The sequence below is a fragment of the Acomys minous genome (assembly GCF_964271855.1).
Source record: "Acomys minous genome assembly, chromosome: 1".
Classification (NCBI taxonomy): domain Eukaryota; kingdom Metazoa; phylum Chordata; class Mammalia; order Rodentia; family Muridae; genus Acomys; species Acomys minous.
The window spans coordinates 67,528,636-67,546,145 of NC_140483.1; the positions used below are offsets into that span (position 1 = coordinate 67,528,636).

At 47.7% G+C, this 17,510-nt stretch overlaps 1 protein-coding gene across 1 annotated transcript; it reads left to right on the forward strand.

The window, feature by feature from the left end:
* Positions 1–560: 560 nt before the first annotated feature.
* DDX18 (DEAD-box helicase 18) lies at positions 561–15,989 on the forward strand. The gene is made up of 13 exons (XM_084777849.1): positions 561–753; positions 3,079–3,369; positions 4,842–4,952; positions 6,695–6,830; positions 7,096–7,196; positions 7,292–7,606; positions 9,097–9,236; positions 10,108–10,269; positions 10,849–11,001; positions 12,196–12,309; positions 13,841–13,897; positions 14,207–14,384; positions 15,453–15,989. The coding sequence occupies exons 1-13, from the start codon at positions 669–671 to the stop codon at positions 15,593–15,595; spliced, it is 1,986 nt and encodes a 661-aa protein (XP_084633975.1). The 5' UTR covers positions 561–668; the 3' UTR covers positions 15,596–15,989.
* Positions 15,990–17,510: the final 1,521 nt, after the last annotated feature.

The window sequence follows — 17,510 nt, forward strand, 5'->3', positions numbered from 1 at the left end:
GCGTGTGTACACACACACACACACACACACACACACACGCTCGCGCGCACGCGAAAGTGAGTGCAACAGAGACAGGGAAAGGCCTGAAGAAAGGCATTTGTGTAACATAGGGCCCAGGTTGAAAGGGCTTTTTTATTTTTATTTATTTGTTTGTTTGTTTTTGTTGTTTATTTGTTTGTTGGGTGGGCCTAGAATTTGCCGTGTGGACCAGGCTGGTTTCACAGATAGCCACTTACTCGGCCTCCCTAGTCCTGAGATTAAAGGCGTGCATCACCACGCCCGCCTCCAACACAAAAAGCTTTAAAGACTTAAACGTCTTCTGACTCGCATACAGGAACCGCACTACCGGTAAAGGGGAACAGAATCTTCTGAGCCAAGAGGAATTCTGTCTTCCAATTGTCCTCTAGTACAGTCACCTTGGTTTGGAAAACTTAAACTACAGTTATCGCGCGCCACAGCAAGGCGAACAGTTTCACAATGCGTCCCCCACTTGCCCAGGGGGCGCTGCTCTAAATTCGGTTCCGAAAGGGACCATAGAGTTCCAGGAACCGTTTCCGCCCAGAAGCACTTCCGCCCGCGGGTCGGCCGGGGCCAGCGACACACTTCCGAGTTCCAACTGCGCACGTGCACCCGCTGCTCGGTGCAGATCGGCGGTGCGGCTGGGCAACATGTCGCACTTACAGATGAAACTCCTGCGCAAGAAGATCGAGAAACGGAACGCCAAGCTGCGGCAGCGGAACCTGAAGCTGCAAGGTGAGCTGTGCTGAACCCCGCGGTGGCGAACGATGTCCGGACCCCAGAAACTGCGCGGGGGCCACCAGGACGCGCGGCGCGAGCAGGCCTCCGGGGTCCCAGTCCCCGTGGTCCCCTCATTGATCCTGCCTTTTCCAGCCTAGGTTTCTCGGTTCAGCGCGGGAGCGGGAGGCTTCGGGCTTCTGTCGGCTAGGCGTTCAACAAAACCTACCGATTACCCTTCATTTTAGACTTCCCCATCATCTTAGGTCCCACATAGAACTTTTGTGTCTTAGGTACCAACATTCCCGTTGCTGACATTTAATTGCTGGATCTTGTCCCCTGCTTAGCCTTACGACATTTTCCCCCAGAGCGTTTGCAGTTCCTTTACCTTCTGCTCGAGCCCGTTCCCTTCATTCCTGCCGCGATCCTCATCACATGATAAACGCAGAACTCTCCTGGTGTTGTCGCGCCCAGCTTAGTTTGTAAATTCTTTAATGTTTCGGTTGTCTTTTTGTTTGTTTTGTTTTGTTTTTTGAACAAAGACGTAGTGAAAAGCTGACACATGTCACCTTTCTGTGGGTTGTTTAGGGTACCAGTAAGCTCTAAATCAGTGGTTCTCAACCTTCGGAATGCTGCGACCCTTTAGTACAGTTCCACATGTACTGGTGACCTCAACCATAAAATTAGGCCGTTGCTACTTAATAACAATAATTTTGCTACTGTTATATATCATATTGTAAATACCTAATATGAGACCCCTGAGGGAGGGTCGCGACCCATAGATTGAGAATCGCTGAACAAATCCTCTGGCCAATACTCAGACATACAAACTATTTTCAACAGATAATAATTGAAAGAAAGCCTAGAGGGAGCAGTGCATTTTAGGCTTAAATTTGAAGTTTCGTTTAGTTCCTGTAGAACAATTAACAGTAGTTAATTTGTAGCTACTTCTTGGTGTGGGTAGTGATGTAAACTAAAGATGGTGTTGTTTTCGTTCTCTTATAAACATGGAAACTTTGTAAAGGTAGTTTAGGATTTTAATAGGGCAAATAAGTCGCTTTAATTGCTGATTTTTTTTTCAGTTTACCAAAGTCTAGGAAATGCTGTGAAATTATATAAGTAATAATTGTGGGGATGTGAAATAAATGTCATTTAGTTATGTTTATCAGTTTCTTAGCCCTGGCTGTCTAGAACCGGCTCTGTAGACCAGGCTGGCCTCAAACTCATAGAGTTCTACCAGCCTCTGCCTCCCAAGTGCTGAGATTAAAGACATGTGCTGCTGCCACCTGGCCAAATACTGCTGCTTTCTAACTCCTTTGATTTAATTGTGTGACTTTGTTGAGATTTTCCCCGTCACAGACTTCTGCATAGCCTTAAACAGATAAGGTCTTTTGAAGTTAGAATAAAGCAACTTTCCTTTTCTGACTTGTTTGTTTGTTTGGTTTGTTTTTTGTTTGGTTGGCTTGGTTTTCAAGACAGGGTTTCTCTGTGTAGCCTTGGCTGCCCTAGACTCAATTTGTAGACCAGGCTGGCCTCGAACTCACGGCGATCCACCACGCCAGTTTTTCATTTATGCCTTTGTGCCAAAAAAAGAGAGAGAGAGATATTAAAGAATTTACAAACTAAGCTGGGCGCAGCAAGAACACCGGGAGAGTTCTGCATTTATCATGTGATGCGGATCTCTGTAGGAGTGAAGAGAATATTATGTATGTCTCAGTATTCTCCGGATTTGTTCAGCAATTCTCAATCTATGGGTCACGACCCCCCCCCCACTGGGGTCTCATATTAGATATTTACATTGTGACTCATAACAGTAGCAAAATTATAGTTATTAAGTAGCAAAGAAATAATTTTATGGTTGAGGTCACCACTGTACTAAAGGGTCGCAGCGTTCCGAAGGTTGAGAACCACTGATTTAGATCTTACTGGTACCCTAAACAAGCCACAGAAACTACTGCAACAAGAAAGGTGACGGGTGCCAGTTGTTTTGTTTGTTTGTTTGTTGGTTGGTTGGTGTTTTTTTTTCCCTCCGAGACAGGGTTTCTCTGTGTAGCCTTGGCTGTCCTGGACTCACTTTATTGACCAGGCTGGCCTTGAACTCACAGTGATCTACCTGCCTCTGCCTCCTGAGTGCTGGGATTAAAGGTGTGTGCCACCATACCTGACTGACTTTTTTTTTTTTTTTAAAGAAAGCATGCCTTTTCAGTAATAGAGTACCAACAGGTGGCTTCAGCAGTGAACTTAAACTAAATCCCAGAAGCCATAGAATTTGTACTGTAAGGGTCAGCATTTATGAGTAGGCTTACTCTTCCTTGTCACAATGTAAGTTCTGTTTTTTAACAGAAGCATCAGACACGAGCCTGTCACAACCTCAAAATGGAGAGGTGCCTGAAGAAACCGTAAAAGTTAAGAAAGTTAAAAAAGCCCCGAAGCATTCTGTGAACGTGGGCTCAGCAGAAGCGCAAAGCGGAGGCACTCCTGAAGAGACACTGGAAACTGCAAAAGTTAAAAGATCACCCCAAAAACTTACCACTTTGACCAATGGAGAAGCAGCATCGATGCCATCTCCTGATTCAGAGCCAAAAAAGAAAAAGAAGAAGAAGAAGAGGAAAATGGCGGTTGATGCTGGGCCTGGTGGGTTTATTTTCTCTGACTATTAGCCATTCTGATCGCTTTCCAGTTGTTCGCTTCCTTCTATTGTTTGTGTAAAGCATCCCCAATGTTCACCAGTGTGGCAAACTAGCCTGGCAGCTCAAAAGTGCATTTTATTGGTGGAGAAGGAAGGTGCATTTTAATTTTTCTGCAAACTTGTGTCATGTTTTTAAATTGACTAACCTTGGTGGAAGCCTGTATTTGGTAAGAATGTCTTCAGATTTATAATAGTCCACTAAGGGGCGGGGGGAGCAGTTAGCAGGGCTTTTTAAATAAGATGAATATGCCATTGGGTAGCCTTTTGGTTTTGCATATTTCCACAGTTTCAGAACTTTAATTAACACTGAGTGGATGTGGGCTGGTAATGTGAACTATCTCCCTGGGCTTTTCTATCTGACACTGATGATTCTTGGACCTCATAATTGACTTTTGCTCATATATTTCTCCCCGCCCCCCCTCCACCCCCATCCCCTTGCAGAGTATATAAAACATGTAAGAAAGCTGTGAATAAACAAACACTGATTTATTTCCGATTGAGCAGAGAATACAGTACAGGGTAGTGTCTGAAGAGCAGGGAGAAGGAGGGTGGTCGTACATTTTGGTGAAAAGATGTGCCTCCTGTTGGGATGTGAGCGAAGAAATGAAGTAGGCTAAGATGCATCCCTCACTCGGCTGTTTGAACGCAGTATGCGGTGCTTTAGAATCATAGCCAGTACTAGAAAGGTAGGCTGGTACCGTCCTGTGAAGACTGAATGCAGAAGTGGGAAAGGCCCTTCCTTTCCTCCTTTGCCTCTTGAACTTCACAACAGTCCAGTTTTTATCACCCAGCTAAGAAACGGTTGCCCTGGATTTAGTCTTACCTGTGGGAGCATGAAGAGCCTCGAGCCTTTAGTGTTCATCCTCAAAGCAGAGGTAACTTGCAGAAATGTAATGGCAAGAGGGGGAAATATTGGCGCTTATGAATTTAATTTAAGATTGCCTTAATGAACATGCAGTTCTTTTCCCTCATGAAGTGTGGAGCTCATAATTGCTGTCCTGATAACTGTTTAGTGGGACTGAAAAAAAAATCCTTTTTTAGAGCTAGGTGGTGTTGGTGCACGCCTTTAATCTCAGCACTTGGCAGGCAGAGGCAGGTAGATCTCGTCAGTTTTGAGTTCAAGGCCAGTCTGGTCCACAGAGCAAGTTCCAGGACAGACGGGGCTACACAGAGAAATCCTGTCTCAAAACAATCTTTTAAAATTGATAGTATAATGCTTTAAGGAACTTTAAAACATTGGGTTTTTATACCTCAAATTTTTAAATCCCTTCCTGAAAAAAGTTTCTAACAAATAATGAATAATATTAAGCTTTGAAAATATTTCTTTACATTACAGATCTTTTGTTCTTATTTGTTATTTTAATAATAAAGGGTGCTTTATTTGTTTACTTTTTTGTTTCTCTTTTGTTAAACCAAGACACCAAAAAAGCCAAAACAGAAGAAAACACTGGGTCTCATGAAGAAACAGAAGATGGTGTGGCGAAGCCTGGTGACAGTGAGGTGCCTAGCCTGCCCCTAGGCCTGACAGGTGATGGCCAGGACTTTTCTTAGAAATGTCACATTTCTGTGCTGCATGACTAAAGGTTTCATTGTGACTTTTAATTATCAGGGAAGAGTAATTATCAGCTAGCAATGACTTTTTTTTTTTAAGTAACTGTGGTGTTTCCTCTTCTACTTTGTGATACCTAGAGGCTTTTTTTTTTTTTTTACTTTTAATCTTATTTTTTTTTCCTTTTTTCTCTGCATTCCTAATATTGAAATTGTTTTATATTCTCACAGCTTTTAGGATCCTTAAAGTTCAAGAATTTAGACTAAAATGTATTGCTTTAGACAGAACTAACATAGGGGTTGTTTGAGCTGTTTGACGTAGGGGGTTTTGTTTCCTTCCTTGTTAAAACAACTGAGGTCTGAGTTCAGTATTTTAGTGCTTAATCGAGTCAGCTGAAGTGAGCTGGTGGCTTAGTACTGTGTGCAGTCTACAAAGACAGAAAAGTGACAGAGGTGATTTCTCGGCCAGGACAGTTTTGTGCTCCATGTCAAGCAACTGACTCTTCTCAGAAATACCAAGGTTCGCACCAAAAGCTCTCCATCCTAAGCCTGACCACTAAGGACAGTCTTCTGACATTAGAGTGTGGGGGTCTGGGGTGCCACACAGCCTCTTGAAATACATACATAGGTTAGCCACTTGCCCGGCATACCTGGGGTCCTGAATTCAGTCCCCATGCACAAAAAGAGAATTCTCCAGCCCAGTGTCAGTTCAGATGTTCCTTTCTTTGAGTGGGACTGTAGCCCAGGAAACTGGCTGGAGTTAAAAACGGAAGTCAGAAATGCACTGAGCGCATGCTTACCCTCACAGTAGCCTGCCTCAAACGTCCTCCACGGGGCTGGAGAGATGCTCAGCAGCTGAGAGCAGAGGACCAGAGACAGGTGGCACCTGTTTTGTGCCTCACACCCTCCTGTGCACAGTTCCAGCTCCAGGGCATCCTGACCTTGCCTCTAGCCTGCACAGGGGTCTGCACTCATGTGCACATATCTGCACATAGATAGACACATATGTAAAAGTAAAACCTTTTTAAAAAACTTATCAGAGCTCTTATTTGACTTCTTGTGGGCAAAATCATCTAACAGGGCCTGTTTTATAAAAGCATTGTGTATCTTATTAATATCAAATGTCACACTGAAAATGTAAATGTAAATTGTGATTGTGGGTATTTTCCCATGACTTCAGTCACTGGTCAGGTCCATTGTGACTGCCAAGCTGAGAAGGGGCAGCTATGGCCAGGACAAGGCCGAGTGGGGAGGTCATGGGAGTGCCCCGGGGTGCTGTGGCTTCCTCGGGAATCTGGTTGGAGTTTGGTTGGCTTTAGGCTCAGGTTTTCGTATCGTCCATGCTTTCTTTTATGTGCCTGGTGCTTTGCCAGCATGAGTGTATGTGAGCACTAGTGCACATGGAGACGAGAAGTCATTTTATCCCAGGAACCGGAGTTGTGGGTGCCGGGAATTACACCCAGGTCCTCTGTAACAGCATCGAGTGCTCTTAACCACCGGACCCGTCTCTCCGGTCCCAGGGTTTATACTTGATGCTGTGCTTGAACAGTTCATTTTCTGTGGACTCTGTTCTCATAGTCTTAGCAGTGGCTGTGCATTAGTCTCTTCTTGATGTAAGAAGCTCATCTAAGGACCGGGGGAGGGGGGAGGGGTGTGGCAGGGGAGGGGTTTAGACAGCTGTGGCGGCACTTGATTGCTGACTGTGAGCAATCTTCTGCTTAGGTGCTTTTGAGGACACTTCATTTGCTTCCTTGTCTAATCTCGTCAATGAAAACACTCTGAAGGCTATAGCAGAAATGGGCTTCAAGCACATGACTGAGATCCAGCATAAAAGTATCAGGCCGCTTCTGGAAGGCAGGTATGGTTGACACTGAAGCGGGGACATACATGTGTGACACTGATTTTGTTCTCTATATGGACTCGTGTCTGGCTATATTGAAGATGCGTTAGTTGCTGATGTTCGAGAAAAATCGTAGCAGTTCTTGTAAGTTAGGTGCATGACGAGGTGGCTCAGCAAGGACTGTGTCCTTGTGTTGTCACTAGAGCCCGGAACGTGCTATGCACATAGTGGGTGTTGGGTGTGCATCTGCGGGAGTCAAATGAGTGTCCTCTGCAATCCTAAGGGATCTCCTGGCGGCTGCGAAGACAGGCAGCGGCAAGACCCTCGCCTTCCTCATCCCTGTGATCGAGCTCATCGTCAAGTTGAAGTTCATGCCCAGGAATGGTGAGGCTTCCGTCTCTCTCTGCTGTCCTTTCACTAGGACTCTGCGACCCTTACGGACTTGTGGAGATGGCCCTCTGTCACCTTTTGCCTTTTAGGAACAGGAGTCCTGATTCTCTCTCCTACCAGAGAGCTGGCCATGCAGACGTTTGGCGTTCTCAAGGAACTGATGACGCACCACGTTCACACGTACGGGCTCATCATGGGCGGCAGTAACAGGTCAGCCGAGTCGCAGAAGCTCATCAATGGGATCAACATCATCGTGGCCACCCCAGGCCGGCTGCTGGACCACATGCAGAACACGCCAGGGTTTATGTACAAGAACCTACAGTGCCTGGTTATTGATGAGGCTGATCGTATCTTGGATGTTGGGTTTGAAGAAGAATTAAAGCAGATTATTAAACTTTTGCCAGGTAAGTAGCCAGCATCTGCCTGGGGCTCACAGAGCAGCTACAGGACCATGGCTGGTGATCTTGTAGGAAAAATACTATCTTAATACCAGAATTTTACTGCTGCCGTGTGAGGAGTTTGTGCCTGTCAAAGTAGTTTGAAGTGCATCAAACCTTCTGGCTTCATACAGCACAGGACCATTTCATAAGCCGGACTGCAAGTTCAGTGGTCCAGATGGAAAGGTTCCTTGTAAGAGTTGAGCTCTCTGGTTGAGTCCTGCCGCTGCTGCCATCCCTTGTTTTTATTTCCATGTAGGCAGTCTTACCTCCCATGTATTCTGAGATGAAGTCTTTCAATGTGATAAATTGTTTACATCTATAATAAGGCCAAGACCCTGTACATTGTGCTGTGCAGTACTGTGCTGAAATGTAATTGACATAAGAAACAGTATAATTATCTAGGCATGGAAACGGGAGACCCTGCCTCAGCAATACGTTAGGGCCTAGAGAGGTGGCTCAGCAACTGAGAGCACACGCTGCTCTTGCAAAGGACCCAGGTTCGGTTCCCATAACAACACCGCTTGGCCATCACCTGTAACTCAAGCTCCAGGAGAATCTAACCCCTCTGGCTTCTGAAGGCACCTCACTTAGTACAGAGACATACAAACATATAATTTAAACATAGTAAGTAAACCATTCAACCTAAAATCTCTAATGTTTTTTCAAGATTTATTTATAATTTAGACAGTATTCTGCCTGCATGTGTACCTGCACAGCAGAAGTAGGCACCAGACCTCATCATAGGTGGGTGTGAGCTGCCATGTGGTTGCTGGGAATTGAACTCAGGACCTTTGGAAGAGCAGACAGTGCTCTTAAGCTCTGAGCCATCTCTCCAGCCCTAATTTTTTGATACCCTAACGTGTATCCCTTGAGAGTCATAACTGTGAGCAAGATGATAGGCATGCCCCCTTGCAGTGCCCCGCCCACATTGAGTACCTTCTCCATCAGCTGTTGACAGCTCTCTCTGTCCGTGTCCGTCAGCCTACAGTTGCTGTGGGGGGGCAGCATACTCCGCTCTCACCCCGCAGCTTCTTTTAGGTCATCAGAAATGTTGCCCTGTGGGAGCTCATTCATCCAGCTGTTGGCAGCTGTGTGTTTGCAGCTTGGGACTGTTGAAATTCCTGTCAGCATTCGCTGCAAGGTGTGGCAGGGTTCCATAGCTCCTTTTCTGTGAAGAACTTTGTGAACTTGAGGAGGGCAATGCTGATGGTTCGGGGAACCCTAACTACCCTCACTTGGGTTTCATTTGCCGAGGGTCTGTTTGTCTGTTTCACCTAAGTTACCCTGTTCATAGACCTGAAGCTCACACTGTGGCCTTCTCGCTCCTGGTGGTGTCTGGGAACCCACACCAGCAACATATCCCCTCTTTCTGGAATTTCTGCCCAACGTGTGACTGTGAGGCAGTTATGGGGTTCTTTGGAAGGTTTTGGACTATTTTTGTAATGTCTTTTCAGCACGCAGGCAAACCATGCTCTTTTCTGCCACACAAACTCGAAAAGTTGAAGACTTGGCAAGAATTTCTCTGAAAAAGGAGCCATTGTATGTGGGTGTTGATGACGATAAAGAGGTTGCCACAGTGGACGGCCTTGAGCAGGTACCGTATGAGTAGCCTGGTGCATACTAAAAAGTGAGCGAGTGAGCGAGTGAGGCCCTGTGGGATCTGACTGGGTGTTTGTGCGTGTTCAGGGGTGCACAGGGCACATAGATTGATGCACGTAATCTGGTCAGCAGACTCCAGTGTGCGGTCTCTGGCTCCTGAGTCTAAGATACTGTGACCTCTGAACAATCCGGCTTCTGCTCTGTTGATGCTGCCTTTCATGGGACGCATTATCCGTCGCCACTGATGTGAAATGCTGCTAGGACTTGTTCTTAATAATCTCTATGAGGTGCCAGGGAAGTTGGGTGATAGAGAGGAAACAAGCTTACAGGAGCAGGTGCATTGCTGTGAAAGTTAGAAAAGTGGTGCCAGGTCTAAGCTGAGCTAAGGAAAACAAGTTTCAGCTTGAATGTGTATGCACATACACACTGGTGCGTGCGTGAGTGCGTATGTGTGTATACATGCCTACATGCATGAGTGGCTGTGAGTGTGAAAGCCAGAGACTGATGTCAGGTGTCTTCCTAATCAATTGTTCACTGTTTAAATATTGAGCAGAGTCTCATTTGAGCCCAAGGCTTAGGGACTCTGCTAATCAGCTAGCCTGCTTGCCCCACTGAGCATTGGGATGGCTGCCATACTTACCCAGCATCCACGTGGGTGTCTGTCCTCGGCCTTTTACCTGCTGAGCTGTCTTCCTAGCCCCAGAGTAAAGTTTTGATGAGTAGCCAGCTCGGTATAATCCGGGGTTGGTCTAGACCTTGAATGTGGAGGAGAGGCCTTGCAGTATGTTGCAGTGTTCAAACACATCCTTTGCTTAATGGAGCTAACGATGCCTTTGTGAGTGACCTGTTCACTTGCACCATTTCAGGGATACGTTGTTTGCCCCTCTGAGAAGAGGTTCCTTCTGCTTTTCACATTCCTTAAGAAGAACCGGAAGAAGAAAGTGATGGTTTTCTTTTCGTCGTGTATGTCTGTGAAATACCACTATGAGCTACTGAACTACATTGACCTGCCTGTCTTGGCCATCCATGTAAGTGGTGGCAGCGAGCTCGCTGAGGACTGGGGTGAGCGAGCCCGTGACGCTCTGTGCGTTTCACACTGGAGGCATTCCTCCTCCTTCTGAGCATATAGATCGAGTCTGTATGGGACCTGAAAACAGCTGTGATGGCTTGAACAAAGATTGGACAGTGGGGAGGGGCTCTCAAGGCTCTGCTCCTCCCTAAGGGTCTCTAGGAAGTTAAGAGTTGTTAGTGATACTTTTCTTCAGTGGTGTAGACACCGGAAAGGCGCCCATGAGCCTGCAAGTCCCCCTCACCCATGCAGGAAATCAGCAGGAGTGGGAAGGGACAGGAGAGGGTAATGGGGTCACCGTGGCAAAGTGTATTATATTTCACACAGAGCACAAGCACATGTGTAACTGTAGGCATACCCTCCCTCTCAGAAGTTGTGGGGTACAGCGGGGGACATAGGGCCGGGCCAGAGGAGGCTTGAACTGAAGTGTGGTAGCAGCTCACCCCCCCCCACCATCACCCACCCCCCATTCACTGGGTCTACATTCAGCTCTCACAGACAACTTGAATGGGTTTTGTGCTCTTGTTTCTGAATCTAGGGAAAACAAAAGCAAAATAAGCGAACAACCACATTCTTCCAATTCTGCAACGCAGATTCGGGAATACTGCTGTGCACTGATGTGGCCGCCAGAGGCCTGGACATCCCTGAAGTGGACTGGATTGTTCAGTATGACCCTCCTGACGACCCCAAGGTAACCGGTGTCTCAGAATGGATCTGTGTGAGGAGTGCGCGCGCTGCCCGGGAAGCATGTCCTTGCACACCCAAGAGGCTTCCCTGAGGGGAACAGCCACAGTCAGGTCTATGGTATCACTGGTGTTAATAAGTATCAGGCACCTTGTGGGACTGAAGAGAAGGGTGTGGTGCAAAGAGCTTCGAGGGACATCATCTGTGACTTTAGGAAGGCTGGGTCCTTGGAGTGATATGTCCAACTGGTGTCTGAAGGAACGATTGTGAAAGGAAATAGATAAATGTCTGTGATGTCTGCAGTAGAATAAGCACCCATGTAAAGGCCAGGCATGGTACCACAGTGGCGAGGGAGAGGTGGAGGAGAGACAGATGGGCCCTGAGGGCCTGTGCAGCCATCTAATGAACCTAAGCTCCGGGTTCAGGGAGAGCCTGCCTGGGAGAACCATGAGGGAAGACACTTGGCCTCCACCTCTGCTTTCACACAAAAGAATACTTTTTTTTTTTAATTTATTACAATTTATTCACATTGTTATCCCCTCACTTTTGTCTTCCAGAACCCACCCTCCCTCCCTCTTCCTCCCTATTCCTTTCCCCTAGACCTCTGACGAGGGGGCCTCCTCCCCTACAGTCTGATTGTAGTCTTTTCAGGTCTCATCCGGGCAGCCTGCATCCCCTTCCTCTGTGTGCCCACAAGGTTGCCCCACCAAGGGGCAGCGATCAAATCGCAGGTACCAGAGGTCATGTCAGGGGCAGCCCCCTCTCACCCCACATGGAGAATGAGCTGCATCTGAATAGGGGGTTAGGTACTCGGCATGCATTGTAAAAGGAATACTTTCAATAAGCAATGAGTTATTAAAAAAAAAATTACTGCCTAGCGTTTAAACCTAGTTTCCTCAAAGTTATTTTGAAAATGAGCTATAATGGTCTTTTTAGTAGGTCAGGGTCGCTGTGCCTGGCCTATGGGGCTTCTTATGCAGTGTCAGTATGGCTGGTCGGTGAAGCTTCTCTTGCCTTGGTGGTGGCCCTGTTAGGGGGTGGTATCTGCAAAGGGAGGTGCTGGACCAGTGTGCAGAGGACTGAAGTTGGCCCTGCCCGTGCTCAGTGCGTCGTCTGATCTAGGTGTGCTGGCCTGCTTCCCTCTGCCGTGGGACACTCAAAGAAGTCATCACTTAACGCAGCTTTTCTTGCCTCGCCACAGGAGTACATTCATCGTGTGGGTAGAACGGCCAGGGGCCTGAATGGACGCGGACACGCCCTGCTCATCCTGCGCCCTGAGGAGTTGGGTTTCCTACGTTACTTGAAGCAATCCAAGGTAAAGGCCATTGTTTGAATCTTAAGTAGGGAGGTAACTTGTCTTGCATCCTTCTCGGGTACCAGCTCTACAGATGGCAGAGCAGGGCGTGACTGAAATTGAGGTGACAGGTGCAGCAAGTCACTGGGTGAAGGGATAACGTGCTTCTGCCCAGGAGGCATGGACAGAAGGAACAGGCCCATGGCTCAGTCCCCGGACAGTGCCTGTTGGAGGCTCTCTTTTCTGGTCTCTGCAGCCCTGTCCAACCCTTCTCCACCCCACAGCATCCCAGCATCCTGCTGTCCAGCTTCTCGTCCGGTTCGCCTTCCTCCACAGAAGTGCAGGCAGCAGATCTGGTCTCTGCCTCTGTCAGCCTCCTCCTCTCTCTCCTTTTCCCCACACTTCCTGGTCCCCATGCTGCCAGTGCTTTGCCATCCCGAGTCTGTCCCTGCGAAGCTCTGCTTCGGCCCTCAATTCACCCTCCTGCCACTGTCTTCAGGGCCACCCGCTGCCACTGGCTCTGCCTCCTCAGTCTGCCTTGTGGGGACAGAGGTCTGTTTATTTTCTTGTCAGCATCTACTGAATCCCCAACCTTCCTGGCTCTGCCCTTACTCCACCTCACCAGGACAGAATGCATCCAGACTGCATTTGGCCACCTTGGCGCTAGGCCTAGTAGGTACACGGCAGGCCTGCTTGTCCCTGACGCCCTCCTGGCACAGCCTTGGCCCGTGGATTTCCTCGCTACAGTATGACACATTTTCCTGAGGTTGCCCTGAGGCCTCAGGCTTTGCCTCACTGCATTTTTCCTAGATCTCCACAGTACATTGTTTGGGCGAGTTGTCTGATCTCTGGCCGTCTATGTTCCCAGCGCAGAAATGCACCTTGAGAGGTTGCTCCATTACTTCCCTGGCTGTGCTGTAGGGCTGCGAGCATGCCCTCTGAGGGGAAGGCAGGAGCCAGTCCTTGCAGACCTATTTGCTTCCCCAGTCATTTGCACAAGCACAGGTTGCTGTCTCTTTCCCCAGCTATTTAACGTGCTAAATAATTAATAAATCCTTGGAGCTGGAGTTTTCCTGGCATTGGACGTGGTACCAAAAGCACCAGACAGTGGTATTGAAGGCCCTCCTGGTATAGAGGAAAAGAGGTGGCTGTCCTGGGCATGGTAGTACACATCTATAATTCTAGTAATCAAGAAGCAGAGACAGGGGGGTGACAGCAGGATCAAGGCCAGCCCTGTCAGGGATAAGGGAAAACGTAGGTAATTGGTCCTCAATCTCCCTGTGGATGTCAGGGTCCTACAGAACAGGGGCCATAGCAGCCACTTGCCTCTACTCAGTTCCTCGCCTCCGCTTTTGAGGAGGGAAGAAATGCAGGCTCCCACACAGGATTTGTGTGAACTCAGCAGCCAGAGATGGAGGCAGGGGATTCCACAGCCCAGGCATCTCTGTCCTCAGAGCCAGCCCTGCCCCTGCTGTCACTGCTGATGGGACATTTCACCTTCCGTAGCTCTGAAACTGAGCTTCTTATGGTATTTAAACTTCTGTTTTTCTAGGTTCCACTGAATCAGTTTGACTTCTCCTGGTCTAAAGTTTCTGATATTCAGACTCAGGTATGCCTTTTGTTTGTTTTATTCTCTTTCTGGGGAAGAGACCACCTGTCCCAGCGCTGCTTCTCAAGAGTTTGGGGGGTCACTCCCCTGAGCTCCTCTGGCTTGTGGGTGAGGCTGGCTTGGGCTGTGAGGTCCTTACAGGTTCCTCCCACAGGGATCCTCCTCAGGTGGCCCTGCTGGCTGCAGCCTTGCACTGGTGCCGCCTGGTTTTGCCAAGAGGCCAAAGACAGATCAAGTGGGCTGGGACAAGTGTTTCTGTAGGATGACTGTCGTAGTAGCTGAGGTCTGCTTTTTCCTTTTCTGTTTCAGCTGGAAAAGTTGATCGAAAAGAACTACTTCCTCCACAAGTCTGCCCAGGAAGCGTACAAGTCCTACATCCGAGCCTATGACTCGCACTCCCTCAAGCAGATATTTGATGTGAACAACCTGAATTTGCCTCAGGTCGCTCTGTCTTTTGGTTTCAAGGTCCCTCCTTTCGTTGATCTGAGTATCCTTTTTTTGGTTGTTACTGCGCTGTGCTGCAGTTAAAGGCTTAGCGGGGCTTAGCAGTTAGGTGATGTGTGCCTCAGCGGCCAGCCAAAGGCTCTGCTGCTCATCCTGGCCCTCGTCTGTGTGCCTGCATGAGCACAGGACAGGACTATGAAGAGGTCGGCAAGGACTTGTCACTGGTGTGGCAGTTACCAGAATAAGGCAGCTCAGGATTTAATCTCTAAAGTACTGAGGATGGCCCAGTGGGTAAAAGTGTTTACCCAACATGCCTGGCAACCCAAGTTTGACTCCTAGGACCCATAGTGGAAGGAGAGACCCAGACATCTCCAAATGTTGTCCTCTGGCCACCAGTGTGTGACGTGGCACACACGCCTACATCCCTGCACACAGAGGAATGTTTTAAGTTTCACGTGACAGTGAAAGGCATGCAGTTGTGTCTTCAGGGTAGAAACACAGAGGTGGAAAGTAGCAGCTGAAGAGAATGGTGAGAGCCTCGTGTAGCCACTGGAGGGCTAGCTACATGGAAATGACAGCTAGGTAGCTCCCAGAAAACAGATGAGCCTTGCTCCAGGTCAAAACGCCTGAGTTTTGACTGTTTGCAGGAGAAAGGACCAGATATGATGAAAACTGCTTTTTAATGCTGTTGTAGTAACTCTAGGGGATTCCCGGATCAAAGTGATCAGCATCTTCACCCTAGACCTTGGGAAAGTCAGCTGCCGTGAGAATGTTGAGCTGTGTGAGGAAAAGAACCACTGGGTCGCTTAGGAGACTCTTGGACTCTGAGGTGGTCACAGTGACCCTGGGGATAGTTTTGTCGTGTCTGGTTGACCTCTTAACTCCCTTACTCTCCATGAGTATAGCATGTTGGGCCGTGTGGTCCCTGCACTTGAAGTCATGCCTGTTCGCTTTGCTGTTGTCACACCTGGTCTCCTGTGGCTTTATTGCAGTGTTAGGCCCCATGTCTCGGCTGGTCAAGCAAAGTGGGGCCGGGCGGTGCTAGGCATGCTGGTCTTTCCCCTGCAGCTTGTCCTCTTTGTTGTTTGCCTTCCTTAACGTTGCCCTGTAGACGTGGGCAGCCATGACGGCAAGCTTAAAAAGAGAGGAGGCGGCGGTGGATTCGGCTACCAGAAAACAAAGAAAGTGGAGAAGTCCAAGATCTTTAAACACATCAGCAAGAAGCCAGCCGACCGCAGGCAGTTCTCTCACTGAGGGGAATGGCCTTCCTTCTTGACTGACTTTGCCCTAATTCCCACCTCTCTTTAAAAAAGGAACTTTTGTTCAATTCCCAGCAACCACATGGTGGCTCACAACCATCTATAATGAGATCTGGTGCCCTCTTCTGACCTGCAGGCAGAATACTGTATACATAATAAATATTTAGGGCCAGGCGTGGTGGTGCACGCCTTTAATCCCAGCACTTGGGAGGCAAAGGCAATCGGATCTATGAGTTCAAGGCCAGCCTGGTCTACACATCTAGTCTAGGATAGCCAGGGCTACACAGAAAGCCTGTCTTTAAAAAAAAAAAAAAAAAAAAAAAAAAAAAAAAAGTTCTGTCTTTACTATGATATTTTATTTTTAAATAAAACGAATTATCACATGGTTTAATGCCTTTTATACGTTTCCCTTTTGGTGTGGTCCTGACTTTAAAGTGTGGGCTATTGTTGGTTGTTTTCAAGAACATGCAATTGGATTGGGAGATGAAGAATCTGCTTTAAGAACAGGCACAGTGGGGCTGCACCACCCCAGCATCCGTACAACAAGATGGGAGCTAAAGACAGGTGACTCCTTGGGTGACTTAGGCTGAGTGTTTTGGGGAGCCCGCCAGCTATGATCATTCAGCCACAGTGTGTAGCTGGTTGAAAGTCTTTATTCCAGGGCATCTTGGCCTTGGGTTCCTGGAACAGAATTGGGTAGTTTTCCATGGGGATGCTACATCAAGGGGATCAAATTCTAGTTAAAGCCTGAAGTGGCCTCAGCAAGAATTCAAAATGGAGGAAGCTCTGCACTGGCTTGCCCTGTCACCACTAATAACATAGAAGGTGGACGGTATGTCTAGCCTCTTCCCTGCACACAGGTTGCCATGACACACGTGTCTGTCCTCACACGTGTGTACACAGATCTGCAGGAACAAGAAATACTTGAAAGAAGTGCCCTGGGCGTCCTAGCACTGAAAGAAAGGAGAGGTTAGACACTGTTGACCCTCACAGCTACAGATACCATTGAGTGACTAAGCAAAGACTTCTGGGTAGGGTTTTACTACATAGAACAGGCTGGTCTTGAATTCACAAGGACCCTCCTATCTCTGCCTAAGAATGCTAGGGTTAAAAGCATATACCACCTTACCTGGCCAGCAAAGCCATTTTTTAAAAACTAAAGGGTCCTACAGAACACATGTAAAATACTTGCCACACTAGATTCCTGGAGCACCTAAGTGCCCACCTGTGATTACAGGTAGCATTAGTGATGAGCTCTGGGTTTGATTGAAAGACGCTGCCTCGGTTATATGGAAGAACGTTCAAGAATGAATATCATCCTCCGATATCCACTCACATACATACATGGAAAGGAGAAAACAGGCAATGTTAATTTAGATTGATGACAATAAGATGAGGTGGGGCTTCTCCAGCTCAGGGTGCAGGGGACCATCCTGAGACTGATTCACGACAATGCTTGCACTGAGTCAAAGCTGTCTTCCTGAGGGTTCTATAAACAAAGTCCATCCCAAGGATGGCTCAAAGTGAACAGAGTTCAAAGCAAACAGTGGTTCAGCCCGATCTTTCAAGAGAGTTCTGGGTGGCATCTAACTACAAAGTTGTATCTTGTCAGCCATTGAAATCCAAAATTGCCAGACACCACTAAATTTTGACTCCTTAGCTTCTTGGGTTTCTACTGCTTGGCTTTTAATAACTATATCTTCAGAGGGTTTTTTGTTTTGTAATTGCATGTGCATGTGTGAGTGCAGTTGCCTTCTTGCAGACAAGGCAATGAAGTGGTCCTGCCTCATCCCCAGGAGGTTTAGCTGGCCACTAATGGAGCAGGGGTTCAGCTTGATTGGTTCTTGTGTAGTTGGGTGTGTAAAGTCTTGACTCTCCACGTGTATGCCTCTTGTTGAACCTTTTCTCCT

Excerpts from the sequence above, each read along its gene's own strand:
- DDX18 (XM_084777849.1), top strand. The coding sequence starts at position 669 with ATGTCGCACTTACAGATGAAACTCCTGCGCAAGAAGATCGAGAAACGG. Across the intron at positions 7,197-7,291 it reads GAAGTTCATGCCCAGGAATG|GAACAGGAGTCCTGATTCTC; the intron begins GTGAGGCTTCCG and ends TTTGCCTTTTAG. Across the intron at positions 13,898-14,206 it reads TTTCTGATATTCAGACTCAG|CTGGAAAAGTTGATCGAAAA; the intron begins GTATGCCTTTTG and ends TTTCTGTTTCAG.